This window comes from Rhinoraja longicauda, chromosome 3, assembly GCF_053455715.1.
Source record: "Rhinoraja longicauda isolate Sanriku21f chromosome 3, sRhiLon1.1, whole genome shotgun sequence".
Classification (NCBI taxonomy): domain Eukaryota; kingdom Metazoa; phylum Chordata; class Chondrichthyes; order Rajiformes; family Arhynchobatidae; genus Rhinoraja; species Rhinoraja longicauda.
In genome coordinates this window covers 87,203,665-87,226,662 of record NC_135955.1, presented here as the reverse complement: position 1 = coordinate 87,226,662, position 22,998 = coordinate 87,203,665, and the positions used below count along the sequence as shown (strand labels likewise).

Genomic DNA, 22,998 nt, shown 5'->3' with positions numbered 1-22,998 from the left:
CCCGTTGTCTTCACAGATTTCCCTTCACAGATGCTGCCTAGCCTGCTGAGTTACTCCAGTAGTTTGTTTTTTGCACATGGCAGTTCAAGTAGTCTCAGCTATGTTTTTAAAGACGATTCTTAAAATTACTCCACGACATTGTGGAACTTCTACTTGGCAAAGCATAAATCTACAAGCACAAACAAAACTGCCTATTTATCCAATTCAACGTGATGGCAGAGTCCAACACCACTCTGTCCACGCTCTCATTTCACTCCTACCATTGGGAAGGTAGAGAAGTCTTAAAAATACGGCCACCAGTTTCATGGGTAGCTTCTTCCCAACAACCAATATGATTAGTGCGTTTGTCAGGGGTTATGGGGAGAAGGTAGGAGAATGGGGTTGAGAGGGAAAGATAGATCAGCCATGATTGAATGGCGGAGTAGACTTGATGGGTCTAATGGTCTAATTCTGCTCCTGTAAGTTATGAAGTGCCAGGCTCCTGAGCACTGCACAACACTAACCTCAATTATGAACTGTGGAATGTTTTTGGTTGCACTGAGGGCTTTTCGGGGTATGTTCTTGTACTAATATTATGGCTGTTAATTTATTGAATTTCTGTTTCCCACATATTATCTAAGAGTACTGTGTTTATAGGTCTACTATGCTGCTGCAAGGAAGAGTTTCATTGTTCCATCGTGGGTACACATGACAATTACTCTTGACTCTTGAGAATATAAACTTCATCAGCAACACCTTTCCTTAAACACCTGCTCTTAGCAATTTACTGATATTTACCATGGGAGATAACGATCAAACAAGTTGAGAACATCTCTCCAACATTCAAAACAAACCCTTGTCGGCAGCAAGGTTCTGCTGGGGGCCCAAGAGGGCAGGGGCAAACGTGCCGAGCATACATTCACTTACCTCCTGATCTGTAAAAATCTCAATGAAGTTCTGAAATGAGAATGAACCAGATTGTAGAATCAACTCCCCAGTGTTTTCACAGCACTGTCCAGTTAGCACCAGCAGCTTGTGTCGGGCAGCATCAGTGATCATCAAGCGTACCTGAGGAAAGGACACAATGGCTTAGAGATGTCGGGCAAATAGCTGCAAGGTGCAATTTACAAACACCATCCCCGAGTTAAATTTTTCTTGCCGGTTGATCTTTACATCGGATTAAAACAGGTAACATTTCGCGTTGGGACCCTTCTTCAGACTGCAGCATCTGCAGTTCCTTGTGTCTCCAGTAATAAGGATGTGCTTAGAACACCTCACTCTGAGGGGAAAAAGGACACAAAGTGTTGGAATAACGCAAAGCGTCAGGCAGCATCTCCGGAGAACATGACTTCTTGGCTTGATATCTTTCTTCAGATGGGCAATTTAGTTGAATTTGTACCATAAACTCAGGATTGAACTGGACTGAATTTTAGTGCACTAAATGCTCTCATTGTCACATCTGAAGTCATCTTAAAGGAATTCGGGACTATGTACTGAGTATTCAGACAATAAATTTAAATTGCTTTATTGGTGTATCTAAGAGGGTATCTTTTAGATGAGTTTAGTGAATCAGGCCCTTCAGCCCACCGAGTCCATGCTGACCAACAATCCCCATTACACTAGCACATACTACACACTAGGGACAATTTACAATTTTAACCAAAGCCAATTAACTTACGTCTTTGGAGGGTGGGAGGAAACTGGAGCACCTAGAGAAAACCTATGTCCAGGGCATACAGACAGCGCCCATAGTCAGGTTCAAACCCAGGTCTCTGGCGCTGCAAGGCAGCAACTCTACCGCTGCGCCACCATGCTGCCCCATTCTTGAAACAGTATGTGGATAGTCCAACTCATGGAGGAATCATACTGCACCAGGAATTGGAAAACAAACATAGCCAGGTGAATGGTGTTTCAGTGTAAAGTTATTTTGGAACAGTAATCAAAACCCCCATGTTTTAAGATAAATATGAATAAAAATAAGTCTGGACCTTGGGAGAAGTACTAAATTTGGGGTAAGGCAGATCACAACATTATTAGGCAGGAGGTAGGAAAAGTAAATTGGGAGCAATTGTCATCAGGTAAGTCCACATCTGATGTCGGAGTCATTTAAAGGACAGCTGATCCAGATTTCAGGATCGGCATGTTCCACTGAGGAGGAGGAACAAGGATGGCAAGGGATGGGAATCTTGGATGACCAGAGAGGATATACATTTGGAGTAAAAGGAAAAGAAGGAGGTGCTGCTGGATCTCTTGAAAAGCAATATGATAGACACATCCCCAGGGCTCGATGGGATCTATCCCAGGTTATTAAGGCAAGAGATAAGATTGCAGGACCCTTGATGGAGATCTTTGCAATCTTTCGAGCTGCAAGTGAGGTCCTACAGGACTGGAGAGTAGCCAATGTTAGTCCTTTATTTAAGAAGAAAAGGAGAGATAACCAATGAAATTATAGGCTGGTTTAGATTTAGATTTTTTTTTAGATTTAGAGATACAGCGCGGAAACAGGCCCTTCGGCCCACCGAGTCCGCGCCGCCCAGCGATCCCCGCACATTAACACTATCCTACACACACTCGGGACAATTTTTACATTTACCCAGTCAATTAACCTACATACATGTACGTCTTTGGAGTGTGGGAGGAAACTGAAGATCTCAGAGAAAACCCACACAGGTCACGGGGAGAACGTACAAACTCCGTACAGATGGCGCCCATAGTCAGGATCGAACCTGAGTCTCCGGCGCTGCATTCGCTGTAAGGCAGCAACTCTACCGTTGCGCCACCGTGTCGCCCTGGTTAGCTTCATATCAGTGCCAGGGAAGCTATTGGAGAGGATTCTTTGGGAAATGATATACATGCATTTGGTAGAGAAGGGGATAATTGTCAGTAAGGCTTTGTAAGCAGCGGGTCTTGTCTTATTAACTTGATTGAGTGTTTTGTGGATTGATGAGGGCAGTGGATGTTGTCTGTATAGATTTTTACAGAGCCTTTAACAAAGTCCCTTGTGGTAGGCTGATCCAGGTTAAGATGAATTGGATTCACAGTGACTTGGTGGTCTGGATTTAGAACTGGCTTGCCCGTAGAAGACAGAGGATTTATGCTTAGTTTTATTGTAGGTGTTGGTTGGGGAAAGCTGTTACTCTAGCTGGATGTCTGCAACTGATGCTGTTCTGCAGCGATTTGTCCTGTAACCTCTATTGTTTATCATTTATATAAATGACTTGTAGATGGGATGCAGACCTCCCAACATTTGATTTTACAAATTCAGAATTTTGATGTCCAAAATTCAGAATTTTATATCAAAATTCATAATATGGCGCGTAATGCAATTTTTCAGCAAAAAAAAGTATGCACGCCAAATGCGCATACACGTTGCGCTACTAGATTCATGTGTGAAAAACAATTATTATTTCGAACTGTCTGTAGTTCTTGGACTACATGTACAATGTCAGGCCTTTCATGAGTACATTCTGCTATTTATAGAAAGGTTATTGAACAGAAATACTTTTTACAACACAAAGAAAAAAATTGTTTTGTTTTGTTTTTTCTATTTTGCTTTTTCCTTACACAAAATGTATGACTAAGTTATGAAGAAAGAGTTTCATTTAAAAACTGCACATACCTAAATTCATTGAAGGCATACTTGCTCCAGTGGTCTTCAACAGCAAATCACAACTGTCCATGTCCCCCCCCACCCCCCACTACCTTCCCCCTCCCGACTCCCCCCCTAGTCCCCCGACTCCTGCCCTCCCCCCCCCACTCCCGCTTCCCCCCCTACTCCCCACCCCACCTTTTCCCCTCCCCTTGACAAGCTGGTCAGGAAGGCCAGCTCTGTCCTGGGTTGCCCCCTCGACTCAGTGCAGGTGGTGGGAGAGAGGAGAAATGTGGCAAAGTTAACATCGCTGCTGGACAACGACTCCCTCCCCATGCAGGACACTGTCACTGCACTGAGTAGCTCCTTCAGTGACAGACTCCTTCACCCCAAGTGCGTGAAGGAGAGATATAGGAGGTCCTTCCTTCCCGCTGCTGTGAGACTGCACAACCAGTACTGCTCCCAGCAGACGAGTCAACAGTAACAGTTAAGAACTCACAGAAAACTGATGACAATTTATCCTTGTCTTTACTTTTATTTATAATGTCTTGCTATCCACTTTGCTGCTGTAACACTGTAAATTTCCCCGGTGTGGGACGAATAAAGGAATATATTATATTATACTATTATTATTACACAATAGGGGCAATTTACAGTAGCCAATTAACCTATAAAACCTATACGTATTTGGAATGTGTGAGGAAATCAAGAGTACCTAGAGAAAACCCACAAGGTTACAGGAAGAAAGTACAAACTCCGTACAGACAGCACCCAAAATCAGGATTGAACCCGGGTCTCTGGTGTGCAAGGCAGCAACTCTACTGTTGCACCACCATGCTTCTTCAAGGAAACATCACAGCAAGAAAACGTAGCAAGGACACTTTATTGCTCAGTAATTTCATCCAGGGTTTTCAAGTAGGGAACTGAGAATTTCACAGATACTGCTCCCTTGCTAGTAAAACACCAACAAATTAGGAGTATTGCATGTGGTTCTGGTTGCTCCATTACAGGAAGAATGTGGAAACCTAACAGATGGTGTAGAAGTGGTTTGCCAGAATGCTGCCTGGATTAGGGGAGTATAAACTACAAGGATCATGTGCAGGCAGATGAGATTAGTTTATCTTTGGCATCATGTGGGATGTTGTGGGCCAAAGGGCCTATTCCTATGCTGTACTATGTTCTATAAAACCAAATGCTTCATGATCACATGTAGGATGGAACTGCAGATGCTGGACTATACCGAAGCGAGACACAAAATGTTGGAGTAACTCAGCAGGGCAGGCAGCATCTGCATGTGGCCTCACAAACTGGAGGAACAACACCTCATATTTCACTTGGGCAGCTTACAACCCAGCAGTATGAATATTGATTTCTCTAATTTCGAGTAACTCCTGCATACCCTCCCCCATCCTAGTCGACCTACTAGTTCCACCATTCACATCCTTGTATCCCTCTCATTAGCACATTTTCTCCAGCCAACAATGAACCATTATGGACTCCACCCTTACTGAGGTCATCTGTTGCCGGCCCTGATTTGTTCTGGCTTTTTTCCCGCCTCCAGTCGTCGCCATCCCCCGCCCACCGCCACTATATTACAGTCTAAAGGGTTCCGACCCGAAACATCATCTGTTCCTTTTCTCCAGAGGTGCTGCCTTACCCGCTGAGTTACTCCAGCATTTTGTGTCTGTCTCACGTGTTGCATGTTTAGAAGATGAAATTAAATATAGTGCTTTATAGTTCTAGTGGTTCAATGGTTTTCTTTTGCTTCATTATCACGTTTGTAGACTTTTGATCTGCTGATTTTCTAAAACCGAATTCATATTTTTAAATTGCCATGATGAGATTGAACCCAATGATGTCAGGTCTCTCATTTCACCACAACAGCATGACCCGCACAGCGTGACACATGATTTTCAACCTAAAACCCCCACAGGGGGCAATCTGGCCTAACGCGGCCTAATCAGTGTTAGATTTCAGTGCTCCTTATCATTGCCCTCGTGCTCCCTGCCATCTGTCTGTGTCCTGCTGATCTCTTACCTCTGTGCTCACTGCCTCGTCTGAAGGGTTGATCAGGACAACAGTTTCCAAGACATCACTTCTGTGGTGAAGGATTTTCTGGCCTATTTAGGGGAAAAAGTGAAGGAATTTGAAAAAATTTCAGTGCATACTTTACCTATTAAAAAATTCGAATGCATGCAATGCAGAATATTCAACTGAATATTTTCATCACAGGTTATGTTATTCCCCTTTACTTAACGTTGACATACCATTGTTTATTATTTAAATACAACCCTCGAGCAAATAGTTCATGGGGCTTTGACATAGATTTATACTAATTAGCGTGCAATGTGGGGAGAGCCTTAAACTGTAAATCTGCAACGGAGCCTTTGCAATAAAAATGTGTGGGAATAAAAATCAATAGAATTCAGTGCATTTTGGATAATTAACCCTTATTAGCTCTCAGATATGTTCAGTGCCCATCAAAGTTAAATACTGGGATAGCAACATTGAAGGAGAATACATATTTCATAGAACCGTAGAATTGGTACATAGAACTATAGAATTGTTACAGCATGGAAAGTGACCATTCAGCCCACTAAGGCAATGCTGGGTCCTTTTACGACCATGTCATCAGTTCATTCCTCACAGCTGTGTGATTTTTTTTCCTTCTCAAGTATGTATCCAATACCCTGAGTGATTCCTTTTTCACCACCCTTGGAGGCAATGCACTGTTGACCGTAACAATTCTTGGCAATCCGTGTGGGTTTTCTCTGTGTGGTACGGTTTCCACCCACATTCAAAAGATGTACAGGTTTGCGGGTTAATTGGCTTCTGTAATTTGTTCCAAGTGTGCAGGATAGAACTGGTGTACCGATCACTGGTCGGCATGGACTCGGTGGGCCAAAGGGCCTCTTTGCACACTTGTATCTGTAAAACTAAAACAGTTCCAATGGCACTTGAGGCAGCCAGATCCTTCAGAAGCCCCTGCAGCCAGAGTGCCGCAGTTTGCACAGCTCCCTGCAGTCAGTGGCACTCGACATTCTCCATTAATGCAAAATGTCAGCAGCCCCATCTCCCTGGAGACCAACCTCCAGGTTACATTGTGGATGTGCTCAGCAAATTACCAAGGCCGAAGAATGAGGAACACCAGCAACCTGGATACCAGCACAGCCCACTTGCAAATTTTCGAGGCATGTTCATTCAGTCTGGACATTGTTTATTCGAGCATTCCTCTCCTGTGATCTCCAGCCACGTGGTACGGTGTCACGAGCCTTGCCAAACAACTTACTTTTGATTTTTGAGTTTCGCAAGTAGGAAAAAAAAGGCAACGATGGGAGTATCTAATACGTGGGATATAAAGTAGGATTATTGGAACAGGTGAAACGTTGGATTTAAGATGTTTTGTTTGACCGACGCGAGGTGTTGATCAATAGCACAAGGAAAGTATGCATTAACAAAAGCATGACCGCTGAAATACCAGAGATTTGCAGCTGTTACCGCATAACTTACACCACTTGAGGGTGGGATCAATGCAATGGAATAGGCCGCGGGATTTTCACCGCCCAGCGGGGGCTTCAATGTCAGGAACCCCGACCGCCCCGACGTGGCAACTTCAACAGCCTGACCTCGGGAGAAGACGGCAGGGAAGAGAAAAGACATTCTGGCCTTCCATCACAGTGAGAAGGGACTGGAGGAGACTCACTGTGATGGATGTTTCTTTTGTTTGGTGTTAGTGGATGATTGTATGTGTTATTGCATTTTTATTGATTATTCTTATTGGTCTTAGTGTTTCAACTGCGGGTAATGTTTCATTTCACTACACATTTATGTGTATGTGACAAATAAACGACTATTGACTATTGAATGTAGGGGGGAACTAGCTGGGATTTCTCGGACATAAACTGGTACCAACTTGATGGGTTCAATGGCTTTCTTCAACACTTCAACCATTTTGCGAGCCTCCCTATTACTTTTCAACGGATTATACGTTCATCTGTGCGATTTGTGCATGTGTCATTCATATTTTCCACCCTAGTTGCATAACTTCTGTCCAATGGCTTGACAGGGGTTCTTTGCAGCTTTAGAAAAAATTTGACACATTAAAAACTTTCATTTTTGCTCAAATAGTTTTAATAACGCAAAACTTTTGTGATAAATAAAAAATCTCCAGCAACATTAAAACGGTAGCAATAAGCTGATTTTACAATTATTTAATATGAAAATAAGCTTACTTAGTACTGAATCTGTATTAAGATCAAATAAGGCATCTTGGGTAATACAGATAATGCTTTTACATAGAATCAGAATCAGAATAACCTTTATTGTCATCCAAAAAAACAAGTCTTTTGGACGAAATTCCATTACCCAGTCCAACAATAAGAACAATAAAAATAAGCACACACACAATCATAAACCAACACAAAACAAAAAAAAGACAGCCCCCCCCCCCCCCCCCCACCACACATAGTACACAACCACAAAAAACACAACATCACATCTAAACACTACAATTAAGACAAAAAACAAACGGACTGCAGGTGAACGGCAGCTGCTGAGCAGCGCCGCCATTTTGAGTCATAGGTCAATTTTATGTTCAATTCGGAAAATTTACAAAAATAACTCAGTATGACAGTCATACCTCAAGAGTATTTCAATCAATTACATCAAACACACATAAGACTGATAAGAAAAAATAATCACTAAAAGTATTGAGAATTGACGGAACAAATGTACGTACATACTTTGGACTTTTAAACTGAATAACATTGTGAGAGCTCATTCGAATGTAGGGATGTCCTTAAGTCTGGTAGTCGTAACCCAGGGAATGCCTGTACATCTTTTCCTCAACATAAAATCTTTATAAATGTTTCTTTACTTATTGTTAATTTTTAAAATCATGTTGTTCAGATGCACTCACTAATTATACATTGACTTTAAATATTTGAGTAAATAGGCACAATTAGTTTTTGGAGCATGCTGAAAGTGCTGACAAATATTGGCCATTAAATTCTCTTCTACAAAGCATGTTAGCAATGAGATATGCAGTCTCCTGCAGCAGAAAGTAAGATTGATTCACATTCACCGAGCGGATGGTGATTTAAAATGTAAAAATCAGTGAGGAGTTTTGAAAAGCTTGGCTCTAGTACAAGGTCAGCAGCAGCCTCTTCACACGACGACTCATATCTCTAACATTTCCCTGAAGTGCTAAGAAGAACGATCCACGCTTGGTACTCTCACACTTTCCCTCAGACAACGAATTGCTACACAATGTGTGGTTCAGACCCATTGGTCTTGCCTCATTGTTCTGCTGAATGAACAAGGGCATTGTCCACCGCGGCTTAGACATGGTCCACAAGGACAAGCATTCACCTTGGAACAAGCATTGTTCTGTCAATTCAATCAGACTTTTGTGTGCAATCATAAGTTTGGTATGAGCGGCGTTCAATCAACCCCCTTCTTTCCTTGCTGTCGGCAACTAAAGGGCAGGCGGCCTTTAGATGACACAACATTTCTTTCCCAGTCTGGAGGAGGATTAACTTAACACTTTCTGCTCTCTCGTACATTTTATTTCCATCACTGAAATACCAGAAACACAACAAACGCGGTGTTGTTCTTAAATACGTAGTAAAACCATTTACAAAGGAAAACTGATTTGTAAACTCTTACACATTTATCTTCCAGCATTAAAGTTTTAAAAATCAATTCTTGCGACAACATTTGTAACTGCAAATGTAGCACAATCTAATCACATCGATTTAATTCTCTCAAGAAGTATGCCATTTTCTTTGTAAAATGTAAAAGTGCTATATTTTTCTCCCTGGTTTATTTTCTGTTTCCTTGAAGCTATATTTTTCTTTGTAGGATTTAGCTAGAAACATTTTAGCCTCGCCAACCACAGTTAGCCCTCTGCTCCCTGTTTCACAGCATCAGATACATCCCTTTTAGTTGAGTTTAGAGATAAGGTGCAGAAACAGGCCCTTCGGCCCACCCAGTCCGCGGCGACCAGCAATGCCCGCACACTTACTCCATCCTACACACACTGGGGACAATTTACAATTATACCAAGCCAATTAGCCAATTAACCGACAAACCTGTAGGTCTTTGGAGTGTAGGAGGAAACTGGAGATACCGGAGAAAACCCATGCAGGTCACGGGGAGAACGTACAAATTCTATAAAGGCAATACCCGTAGTCAGGATTGAACCCGGGTCTCTGCCACTGTAAGGCAGCAACTCTACCATTGTGCCACCATTTCTTCCTCTTACCCACAATAATCATAAAGTCATAAAGCATAGAATTGGACTCACTTAGCCCGCCTCGTCCATGCCGACTGTGATGCCAATCAATGGCAATCTCATTTGCCTGCATTCGACCTGTCTCCCTCTCTACCTTTCCTAGCAACATATCCGTCCGATGCCTTTTAACATTTTAATTGTATCTGCCTCTACAACCTCTGACAGCCTCTTCATTATAACCACCACCCTCCGTGTGAGAAACATACCCCCGACATTTCCTTTAAATTTCTTCCCTCTCACCTTAAACACCATGTTGTAGGAGCAGAATGGGGCCATTCGGCCCATCAAGTCTACTCCGCCATTCAATCATGGCTGATCTATCATGGCTGATCCCACACTAGAGACAGAATACAATTTTATCAAAGCCTATTAATCTACTAACCTGTATTTCATTGGAGTGTGAGAGGAAACCGGAGCACCCAGAGAAAGCCCACGCAATCACACATACAAACTCTATACAGACAGCACCCTTGGTTAGGATCGAACCCAGGTCTCTGGGCCTGTAAGGCAGCAACTCTACCGCGACGCCACCGTGCCGACCTGTCGCCACTGAGCCGACCAAGTGCCACATTTAAAAAAATTATACAGCTCTCGATATGCGGAAAAGATTGTTTCTTTTAGTAGGAGATGACATTAAAGGTTCTTGGAAATATTTAACATTGAAACAGTTGTTTGCGGCAGCAGTGCATTAGATTTTGGCCACCAGACATTCTGAAACAGATGGGGCCAAGTCTTTGGCTGGCCGTGTCAAGTTAAGTGCTTCACCAACCAGCTGCCAGTGAATGATTAATTATCATCGCAGTCTTTGCAGAAGTCATTGTGTTTACAGTCTTAGCATCAAAGAGGATAAGAAATTTGACAAGACATGTAAAAGAAATGGAGGGGAGAAGCACTTAGATGAAAGTTTGTTGTGACAAATGTAAAGGTAAATTGACTGTTGCATACTTCATGTACCGCACACCGATCTTGCAGCAATACGAAGATAGTCAAAGCAGTGAATTCCTGCATGATCCACGATGACTGATTCTACAAAATATCTGCTGTGCTCTCTCTGATTCAGCTGGCTGTGGGCCAAGGCTGCTATAACCTGTTTCTGCACCTACCAGAACATTCAGAGTGGTGAGAAAAAGAATTATAGTTACCCTGTCCCACTATTGAGGGAGTGCAGCGTAGGTTCACGAGGTTAATTCCCGGAATGGCGGGACTGTCGTATGTTGAAAGACTGGAGCGACTGGGCTTGTATACTCTGAAATTTAGAAGGATGAGAGGGGGTCTTATTGAAACATATAAGATTATTAAGGGATTGGACACGCTAGAGGCAGGAAACATGTTCCCGATGTTGGGGGAGTCCCGAACCAGGGGACACAGTTTAAGAATAAGGGGTAGGCCATTTAGAATGGAGATGTGGAAAAACCTTTTTCACTCAAGAGTGTTGTGAAGCTGTGGAACTCACTGCCTCAGAAGGCAGAGGAGGCCAATTCCCTGGATGTTTTCAAGAGAGAGTTAGATAGAGCTCTTAATGATAGCGTAGTCAAGGGATATGGGGAGAAGGCAGGAATGGGGTACTGATTGTGGATGATCACCCATGATCACGGTGAATGGCAGTGCTGGCTCGAAGGGCCGAATGACCTACTCCTGTACCTATTGTCCATTGTCTGTCCTCCAAACATTGGAACATGAAAGTAACATTAGAACGAGTTCAGCTACTTTTAATCTATTTTGCAAAAAAAGGCATAACGATTTTGTGTACAAAGAGAGGAATAGATCATGTAGATGCACTGAGTCTCTTGCCCAGAGTAGGGGAATTGAGAACATAGTTTTCATGTGAGGGGGGAAAGATTTAATAGGAACCAGAGGGATACCTTTTTCACACAAAGGGTGGTGGGTGTATGGAACAAGATGCCAGAGGAGGTAGTTGAGGCTGGTACTATTGCAATGTTTAAGAAACATTTAGATAGGTACATGGATAGGACAGGCTTAGAGGGATATGGGCCAAATGCAGGCAGATGGGACTAGTTTAGATGGGACATGCTGGTCAGTGTGGGAAAGGTGGGCCAAAGGGTCTGTTTCCATGCTGTACGACTCTCAGATTAGTTTAGAGATACTGCATTGAAACAGGCCCGTCATCCTACCAAGTCTGCGCTGACCAGCGATCACCCGTACCACCAGTTCTCTCCTCCACACTAGGGACAATTAACCTATAAACCTGCACGTCTTTGAAGTGTGGGAGGAAACTGGAGCACCCGGAGTAAACCAACTTGGTCACAGGGAGAACGTGAAACTCTGTACAAACAACACCTGTAGTCAGGATCGAACCTGGGTATCTGGCGCTGCAAGGCAGCAACTCTACTGATGCGCACTGTGCCGCAGTACAGGATGTACAGGCTTTATCATTAAACTTTCATCTGATTAAATCTAGCTCACAATTCCTGCCTCATGTAGAAAAGCAATGTTCTTTAGATCCTCATTCAGCAACTTGCCAGTTTTTCATAGTTTATTTCATAACGATGAGTTTGTAGATGCTGAGTTTTGAATGGAATGATCGGTCACCTTCGTTGATAATCAACCACTGATACTGAGTAAATTTTGAAATGTAGTTCCGATCAATCCCTTAGGTTATCGCAGTCACCTCACAATAAGCACGATGAGACAGCGGGGAGTTGCTGCCTTACAACGCTTGCAGCACCAGAGACCCAGGTTAAATCCCGTCTGTACGGAGTCTGTACATTCTCCCCGTGACCACATGGGCTTTCTCTGAGATCTTCGGTTTCATCCCAAACTCCATTGGCCTGGTGTACGTGTAAATTGTCCATAGAACAGTGTTAAAGTGCGGGGATCGTTGGTCAGTGTGGACTCGGTGGGCCTTTTTCCGTACCATATCTCTAAACTAAAACTAAACTAGATAAGCATCTTGTATTGTGTCACTAGAAAAGTATTGAGACGGCATCTGAAAATCATTGAAGGGAAGTTTAAAAAGAAAAGAAAGAATGCTGGAGCTACTCGGCAGATCATGTAGCGATTGGTGAGAGAGAAACATTTTAGGAACATGACCTCTTATCAGGTGCACAAGTAAATCTCTTTTATGAAATGCCAAAACCATATATGATTTCCATGCCATTGAAAACATCAGCCCAAAAGCCATCAAAGGAGATTTTGAGACCTTGCTAATAGAGGTGTCCTATGATCATAGATTTCTGATACCACACCCCGTAAGCTGTCTAAGTACCAAGAAGTATCATCACAATCACGTAATATTAGACAAGAATAACTCAACCTGAGGTATGTCTATTTCAATAAAATCATTACGTATCATATTTCATCAATGGTGGCCGATTAGGAGAAGGGGTGATGCAGCGAGACCTGGGTGTCGTGGTATACCAGTCATTGAAAGTAGGCATGCAGGTGCAGCAGGCAGTGAAGAAAGCGAATGGTATGTTGGCATTCATAGCGAGGGGATTTGAGTATAGGAGCAGGGAGGTTCTGCTGCAGTTGTACAGGGCATTGGTGAGACCACACCTGGAGTATTGCGTACAGTTTTGGTCTCCTAATCTGAGGAAAGACATTCTTGCCATAGAGGGAGTACAGAGAAGGTTCACCAGATTGATTCCTGGGATGGCAGGACTTTCATATGAAGAAAGACTGGATAGACTCGGCTTGTACTCGCTGGAATTTAGAAGATTGAGGGGGGATCTTATAGAAACTTACAAAATTCTTAAGGGGTTGGACAGGCTAGATGCAGGAAGATTGTCTTCCTGTCTTCTTAAGGGGTTGGACAGGCTAGATGGGGAAGTCCAGAACAAGGGGTCACAGTTTAAGGATAAGGGGGAAGTCTTTTAGGACCGAGATGAGAACGTTTTTTTTCACACAGAGAGTGGTGAATCTGTGGAATTCTCTGCCACAGAAGGTAGTTGAGGCCAGTTCATTGGCTATATTTAAGAGGGAGTTAGATGTGGCCCTTGTGGCTAAAGGGATCAGGGGGTATGGAGAGAAGGCAGGTACGGGATACTGAGTTGGATGATCAGCCATGATCATATTGAATGGCGGTGCGTACAGGCTCGAAGGGCCGAATGGCCTACTCCTGCACCTATTGTCTATGTTTCTATCCCATCTTCTGAACATGCAACCTCTGAGATAGACACAGAGTGCTGGAGTAACTCAGCGGATCAAGCAGCATCTCTGGAGAAAAATGAAGGGTGATGTCGACAAAATGGAGAGGGTACAGAGGAGATTTCCTAGAATGTTGCCTGGGTTTCAGCACTTAAGCTACAGAGAGAGGTTGAACAGGTTGGGTCTTTATTCTTTGGAGCGTAGAAGGTTGAGGGGAGACTTGATAGAGGTTTTTAAATTTTTAAGAGGGACGGACAGAGTTGACGTGGGTAGGCTTTTCCCTTTGAGAGTGGGGAATATTCCAACAAGGGGACATAACTTCAGAATTAAGGGACAAAAGTTTAGGGGTAACATGAGGGGTAACTTCTTTACTCAGAGGGTGGTGGCTGTGTGGAATGAGCTTCCGGTGGAAGTGGTGGGGGCAGGCTCGATTTTATTATTTAAGAGTAAATTGGATAGGTATATGGATGGGAGGGGATTGGAGGGTTATGGTCTGAGAGCAGGTAGATGAGACTAGGTCAGAGAAAGTGGTCGGCGTGGACTGGTAGGGCCGAACGGGCCTGTTTCCGTGCTGTAATTGTTATATGGTTATATGGTTATATGATGTTACGGAATGTCAACTATTATTTTTCTCCAGAGGTGCCGGCTGATCCGCTGAGTTACTCCAGCACTTTGCGTCTACTTTTGGTATAAACCAGCATCTGCAGTTCTTTGTTTCTACATGCAACATCTGAGACTCGGAGACTCAGTGACAGGTTGTTGTCACTTGGCTCATGGAAGATTCTGGAGAGAAAAGAAAAACTGATCAATTGCAAATAAATAAATTGGCTGCTAACTCAAATCCCAATTTCTCATGCTTTGGAATACTCTGAAACGAATTGATTAAATCATAATTTGTGCATCTACCCATCGTTGTTTTTGTTGCCGGACAGATGCATCTTGTTGTGCATCTATCAACAACAGATGCATTGTTGTGGTGTGAATCATCAACACAAAAGGAACACCATGTCCTTCCTTTTGCATCAGGGGACGGGGGTGTATTGAGCTTGAGGAGGCTGTAGAGTTGGTGTGGCATAAGTCATCAAATTTAGTTCTGCAGTTTTAGTTTTAAACCGAAGATCTCGGAGAAAACCCACGCAGGTCACGGGGAGAATGTACAAACTCCATACAGACAGCACTCGTAGTCAGGATCGAACCCGGGTCTCCGACGCTGCATTCGCTGTAAGGCAACAACTCTACCGCTGCGCCACCGTGACCTGCAGGTCAGAGGATATTGGGTAACCAGTCAAGTGGGCTTTCTACCAGCTTTTTTTTGTTAATTGTACAAAGACAATGCAGTTGAGGAATGATGAGGATCTTGTTTGCCAGTGACTAAATATTTTGGAGAAAAAATACAGTTTATTGCTTGGAGATTTGTGGGTTTAACTCCTTGATAAGTGGGCTGGTAAATAGTAAGGTGAGGATGGGCCATGTGTTGCTGATTCTTCAAGGAGCAATGGGCACCCGTAGGCTTATCTGTCAGGGATAAACACAAAGTGCTGGAGTAACTTAACGGGTCAGGCAGCATCTCTGGAGAAGAAGGATGGGTGACGTTTTGGGCCGGAACCCTTCTTCAGACTGAAATTAGAGGTGGGGGGTGGGGGGGGGGGGGGGACTGGAGGTAGGATAGGATCAGAACTAATCAGGGCCAGCAATGGAAAACCAAGGAAGGGTGGAGCCAGTAATGGCCCATTGTGGGTGGGAAGACGTGATAACAAAGGGATACAGGGATGTGATCTATGTCAGTGACCTGGTCCCGGGACAACAGCGGGAAAGAAACGTTGCAGTTGTACAAAGTATAGTTTAGACAGCACTTGGGGCACTGTGTACAGTTCAGGTCATCACACTACTGGAAGGATGGGGCAGCAGCAGACAGTGGGCAGAAGAGATTCACCAGGGTGTTGCCTGAAATGGAGGGGCTGTTGTGACAGCAGACATTAGATAGGCTGGGCTTGTTTTCACTGGAATATAAGAGGCTGAGAAGAGACTTTATTAAGGCTCATGAAATTATGAGGGGCTTGGATAGGATAGATGATCAGAATCCTTTAAGCAAGACAGGGGAGCGTAGAACTGGAAGGCACAGGCTGGTAACTCTGTGGAATTCATTGCCACAGAAGGCTGTCGAGGCTACAGTAGCACCAGCACTAGTGTACGAGGTGATCACTTGTCGGCATGGAATCGGTGGGCCAAAGGGCCTGTTTCCGCACTGTATCTCTGAAGTTTAAAGTCAGTCGATGGACTATTTCACAAGTAAATTAGCCTATTTAGACTCACAGTCAAACAGCGCAGAAACAGGTCCCTCAGCACAACTCATCCTCGCCAACCAAAATGCTTCATCTAAGCTAGTCCACTTTGCCCTCTTTTGGCCTATATATTTCTAAATCTTTCCTCTCCATGTACATGTCCAAGTGTAATTTACTTGCCTAAATAAAAACCTGCAGATGCTGGAATTCTGAAAACAAAACAGAAAATGTGGCAAACATTTCAGCAGGTTTGATCAAGGGTTCTGACCCAAAATGTCACCTATTCCTTTTCTCCAGAGATGCTGCCAGAACCACTGACTTATAAGCCTGTCTTTGGTGTAAACCAGCATCTGCAGTTCCTTTCTACACATTCAGCAGGTCTGCTAGCTTATGTGTAAAGAAAAAAGAAAACTTTTCTTACACGTGCTGTGTTAAGCAACTTTCTCGACTCAATATCGAATTCTTCAATAGACAATAGACCAGGGGTGGCCAAACTTGCTTAATGTAAGAGCCACATACGATAAAGTTCAGATGTTTGAGAGCCGCAAGACATGAACAAAAGAGCCGCAAAACATGAACTTAAATATTTTTACTAACCATGAACATTAAACTTACGTTTTATTCCAATGGAGTCTCAATTCATACCCAGTAAATAATTATAAAGCTTGAAATGTTTTCTTATTTACCTTTTATATTAACTGTGATGAAAAAAGGAGCTCAGCCAACATATTTCCACGAGCCGCATATTAAAGGTCAAAGAGCCGCATGTAGCTCGCGAGCCGCGGTTTGACCACCCCTGCAATAGACGATAGGTGCAGGAGTAGGCCATTCGGCCCTTCGAGCCAGCACCACCATTCAATGTGATCATGGCTGACCATTCTCAATCAGTATCCCGTTCCTGCCTTCTCCCCATACCCCCTGACTCCGTAGAGCTCTATCTAGTTCTCTCTTGAATGCATTCAGAGAATTGGCCTCCACTGCCTTCTGCTACCAATAATTTGCTTTCTCGGTCTGTCTCAATATAGGCATTTCTTTGCTGCAAGTTACCTGTGATATTGGCTCCGTTTTTTTAAAACATCTCCAGCAGATCAGAGGCCGAGAACCAGGATCGATCCTGACCTTGAGTGTTGTCCGTGTGAAATCTGCACACTCATGCTGTGACCATGCAGGTTTTCCTCCGGGTGCTCCGGTTTCCTCCCACAAGACATGTGGATTGGCAGGTCAATTGGACTCCGTAAAAAGAAAATGCAAGTGCAACGAGACCTTGGTGTCCTTGTACACCAGTCGCAGAAAGTAAGTGTGCAGGTACAGCAGGCAGTGAAGAAAGCTAATGGAATGTTGGCCTTCATAACGAGAGGATTTGAGTACAGGAGCAAAGAAGGCCACATCTGGAGTATTTGTGCGCAGTTTTGGTCTCCTAATTTGAGGAAGGATGTCCTTGCTATTGAGGCAGTGCAGCGTAGGTTCACGAGGTTAATCCCTGGGATGGCGGGACTGTCATATGAGGAAAGATTGGAAAGACTGGGCTTGTATCCACTGGACAATAGACAATAGACAATAGGTGCAGGAGGAGGCCATTCGGCCCTTCGAGCCAGCACCGCCATTCAATGTGATCATGGCTGATCATTCTCAATCAGTACCCCGTTCCTGCTTTCTCCCCATACCCCCTGACTCCGCTATCCTTAAGAGCTCTATCTAGCTCTCTCTTGAATGTATTCAGAGAATTGGCCTCCACCGCCCTCTGAAGCAGAGAATTCCACAGATTCACAACTCTCTGACTAAAAAACTTTTTCCTCATCTCTGTTCTAAATGGCCTACCCCTTATTCTTAAACTGTGGCCCCTGGTTCTGGACTCCCCCAACATTGGGAACATGTTTCCTGCCTCTAACATGTCCAACCCCTTAATAATCTTAGAAGGATGTTTAGAAGGATGAGAGGGGATCTTATAGAGACGTATAAAATTATAAAAGGACTGGACAGCTAGATGCAGGAAAAATGTTCCCAATGTTGGGGGAGTCCAGAACCAGGGGACCCAGTCTAAGAATAAAGGGGAGGTCATTTAAAACTGAGGTGAGAAGAAACTTTTTCACCCAGAGAGTTGTGAATTTGTGGAATTCACTGCCACAGAAGGCAGTGGAGGCCAATTCACTGGATGAATTTAAAAGAGAGTTAGATAGAGCTCTGGGGGGTAGTTTCTTGCTCAGAAGCTGGTGCAGAGCTACCTGAGCCTCACCCTACCAACATGCTTACAGCACCTGACATGACCACATTAGCAGCCACTAATCCTGACGAGTACCCGTAAAAGGGACCACGTCACCCCGATTCTGGTCTCTCTCCACTGGCTCCCAGTACAGTACAGAATCAACTTCAAGCTCCTCCTATTCACATACAAAGCCCTAAACGGGTTTCCCCCCCATATCAAAAATCTTCTAACCCACCACTCTATCTCCAGGTCCCTCAGGTCGGCTGACTTGGGGCTACTCACTATCCCGCGGTCTAGGCTTATGCTCAGGGGTGACCGCGCTTTTGCGGTTGCAACTCCTAGACTGTGGAACAGCATCCCACTCCCCATCAGAACTGCCCCCTCCATCGACTCCTTTAAGTCCAGGCTCAAAACCTATTTCTACTCCCTAGCATTTGAGGCTCTCTGAGGGGGCGATGTGAACTGTTTATGTATGTGCTGTTATGTTTGTGTGCCATTGTATGTTCGTTTTCTTAGTACCTGAACTGATGTACAGCACTTTGGTCAACGTGGGTTGTTTTTAAATGTCTATACAAATAAAATTGACTTGACACTAAACGTGACTGGAGAGACAGATGGCATCCCATCATAAAAAATTATTTCTCAGCTAGATGTTGGAGGGTGTAGAAATGATGAGCAAAACACAACGTGCTAGAGGGACTCAGCAGGCCAGGCAGCATCTGTGGAGGGAATGGACATTTCAGGTTGGGATTCTTCGTCCGACTGCAGAGCCTGCAGTTCATATCATATCATATATATACAGCCGGAAACAGGCCTTTTCGGCCTACCAAGTCCGTGCCGCCCAGCGATCCCCGTACATCTCCTTACGTCTCCAGTAAAAAAAATGCTTAGAAAATCTCAATCTGAGGAAAAAAGGACAATACCCTGCAGTAACTCAGCGGGTCATGCAGCATATCTGGAGAGCAGAATAGATGACGAAACCTCACCGATCCATGTTCTCCAGAGCTGGGTCGGAAGGAACTGCACAATAGACACAAAATGCCAGAGTAACTCAGCGGGACAGGAAGGTTGCTGCATGATCTGCTGTATTACTCCCAACACTTTGTGTCCTTTTGTGTATTAACCAGCCAGTATCTGTAGTACTTTGTTTCTTCAATCTGAGGAAAAATGTATTAACAAAAAAGAAAACTTGTTGCAAATGTGTTGTGATTATACGTTATTCAGAGAAGCCCCAAAATATTTTGCAATTAATTGATTATTATTATTATTATTATTATACCGCTGTGCGTTGTACAACCACAGACAGAATAATATTGTATTATCTACTTTACAATTGTATTAGTCGAGGGAATTTTGGCCAAAAGACTAAATGAGAAATATCGAACAGGACATATCCAATATCTGGATAACAGGTACAAATCATTTACAGCCCACAACTGTTAAAAATATAATTGTAGATTACAATATCGTGAGATGAAATGTCAAAACAGCCAGGCATCGTCATCTCACAACCATCCCCACTGAGAATAAAACTGCAGCTGGCACCTCTATCTCTACCGCTTTGTGCAGAAATGCCCGAGAAGCAAAGCACGAGAAGCAAAGGTTATTCAAGGACAGTCGTGTTCGTTCCATCTCTCAGCCTTTGTCATCTTGCAGTGTGAGAGCAACTCACAATACACATGCGTGATGAGGGCAGCCTCTTAACGCATAATGCACAAAACAATTGACGTTAGGAATTAGCTATAAATAGATTCGGGGCCATTTCTTAGACCTGGAAACAGGCTAATCCACAGAGATGGAACGTTTCAGAAAAATGCACGGAGTGGTCATTTCCAAATGTCCTCTGGATGGATGTAAGCCTTGTAGTACATTTTTAATTTAATAAATTTCATTGACAACAGTGGAAAGACAATGCATGATTACAATTGAGCCATCCACAGTGTACAGATATGTTTGGTGCAAGATAAAGTCCATTAAAGTCCAATTGAAGGTGATATTTTGCATTTTTCAGATATGTTCCAGCTCTGTGGATTAGCAGGTTTTCATGTCCAAGTAATTGCCCTGAATGTATTCGTAGCTAATTCCTAATAACATTTTTTTGTGCATTGTGTGTTAAGAGGCTGCCCGAATAATGCATGTGATTTGTGAGTTTTTCTGACACTGCTGCCTGATCCGCTGAACTACTCCAGCGCTTTATGTCTTTTTTTCCCCCTCAGGTTTAGATGTTCCAAACAGCTTGGTTTTACTTCCTCCAGCATCTCAAGCAGGATTTCTTACGATGAGGTGCAACTTGTTTTTCCAGTGATGCTTAAGGGTTGCTAATGAGGTGCAGTCAAAACCATACTATTTTATACATATACATTTTGTTTAACAGAGGGATTGGATAGTTAAAGGGAATTCCAAGGGGAGATTGACTTCATGTAAAGTTTTGTGACTGCTGGCTTCAGACAACACCACAGTCATGTTACGGGTTTTTCCAAATTACCTGCGGATGTAAGCCTCGTAGTGCATCTTTAACTTAATAAATATAATTAACTACGAAACCTATATTGATTGAATGAAATACACAAAAAGAAACAGCACCATAGATAATTCCACACATCAGCAGGTTCCACATCATTAGTAACATTCAGCAAGTAAGGATCAGCAATGTTGACCTTCACTGATAATCCAGGGAATCGATTTCCGGCATATTTTTCAGAGCTCCTTAGCTGCCAGTTCCCAACAAGAACTTGAGGGCAAGCGAAGTAAGCAAAGCAAAAAGAATTGTCCTTGTGACAGACCTTCTTCTTCATGGGTGGCCCCATGGGATCAAGGATGACATACTCTACAGCCCAGTTCTGTTGTGCTCTGAGGTGGCTAATGAGACTACAAGTAGAGCAGGAAGAATAGAGTGGGCGAGGGTTGTATGGGATATGATGTACTTCTTCCGCATTAACACTGGTATTCTGCTGGGTGGATTGTGGTTTTCAATGGGATCCTGAATCCTCGTCTTTAATTTTGGCAGTAAACTATCTTTACTCGGACTTTACTGAACGTTATCTTGCACTAAACGTTATTCCCTTTATCAAGTATCTGTACACGATGGACAGTTTGGTTTGATTGTAATCATATATAGCATTTTGGTGACTGGATTGCAAGGGTAGCATGGTGGCGCAGTGTAGAGTTACTGCTTATAGCGCCAAACACCCAGGTTCGATCCTGACTATGGGTGCTGCCTGTACGGAGTTTGTACATTCTCCCTCTGACTGCATGGGTTTTCTCCAGATGCTTCGGTTTCCTCCCACACACCAAAGACGTATAGGTTTGTAGGTTAAGTGGCTTCGGTAAATTTATGGATTGTCCCTAGTGTGTGTAGGATAGTGTTAGTGTGCGGGGATCGCTGGTCAGCGTGGACTCGGTGGGACGAAGGGCTCGTTTCCACGCTGTATCTCTAAACTAAACTAAAAACAAAAAGCTTTTCACTGTACCTCAGTACACGTGGCATTAATAAACTAAACTAAACTATGAGGTGTTCCTGGACTGGAAGCTCCGCAAGGGAAGAGAAGCAGCTTCTGAACCTGAAGTTAGCGGTCCCATAGAAAACTGGTGGCCTGACGAACACAAATCGGGTGGAAATAGTGAAAGGGATCCAGCAACTCACTAACAACCAAGTAATGCACTGATATTTCAGTGATGCCACTGCCAGCTATGGCCCAAATACCTATGAGCCTACTAATGAAAGCCAAGAACGAGGGGGAGAACCTATCAAGGACAGACTGAGGAAGAGTCCCAATCTGATATATCACCTGTTCATTCCCTCCACAGATGCTCCCTGACCCTCAACACTTTAATGACTTGCTAAGACAGCAGGGCAGTCAGCACCTACTGTAAGGCATCCTTTGATGGGCTCCTTGCTGCAATTCTGTCTTTGAAGTGAATGTTTTTGACTACATAGCAACTGGGTTCAGCCTGGTTGCCACAGATTGACAACCGTAGAATTAGGCCATTCGGCCCATCGAGTATACTCCGCCATTCAACCATGGCTGATCTCTGCCTCCTAATCCTTTTTTCTTACCTTCTCCCCATAACCCTTGACACCCGTTCTAATCAACAATTTCTCTATCTCTGCCCTTAAAAATATTCCCTGACTTGTCCTCCACAGCCCTCTGTGTACTTCTTGAATCCTAAAAATACACTGCAGGGATTGATTACCAATCTGCATTTGTATTCTTTTAGGCAATGCATTCGTTCATTTATTTGTAATTCTTCCAGGCGTGGTCTAACCAACGTTGAGCACAACTCCTGTATTTTTTAATTCTCTTCCTCTAGAAATAAACTCCAGTGCTCGGTTTATTTTTTTATGGACGTGGTAAACTTTGGCTCAAGTTTTAGTGACTGGTGCATTTGTTCTTCATGATCCCCCCCAGACTCACACTTTCCAAGTAGTCAGTGACCTCATAGTTCATCCTGCCCTCTTTTTACATACATCATTTTCCTTGCACTCTGCAGAAATCAATTCTAATTCCCATTATGGTTGAGTGTTGCTTTGATGCCAACATTG

At 43.6% G+C, this 22,998-nt stretch overlaps 1 protein-coding gene across 1 annotated transcript in view; it reads right to left on the bottom strand.

Moving 5' to 3' along the window:
- The window catches only part of map1b (microtubule-associated protein 1B), a 100,830-nt gene that overhangs the window by 18,615 nt on the left and 59,217 nt on the right, over nucleotides 1–22,998 (bottom strand). The window contains exons 3-4 of the mRNA XM_078396587.1: nucleotides 5,606–5,688; nucleotides 907–1,047 (exon numbers count right to left, since the gene is read on the bottom strand). Coding sequence (XP_078252713.1) covers nucleotides 907–1,047; nucleotides 5,606–5,688 — 224 coding nt within the window. The remainder of the gene's footprint in view (nucleotides 1–906; nucleotides 1,048–5,605; nucleotides 5,689–22,998) is intronic.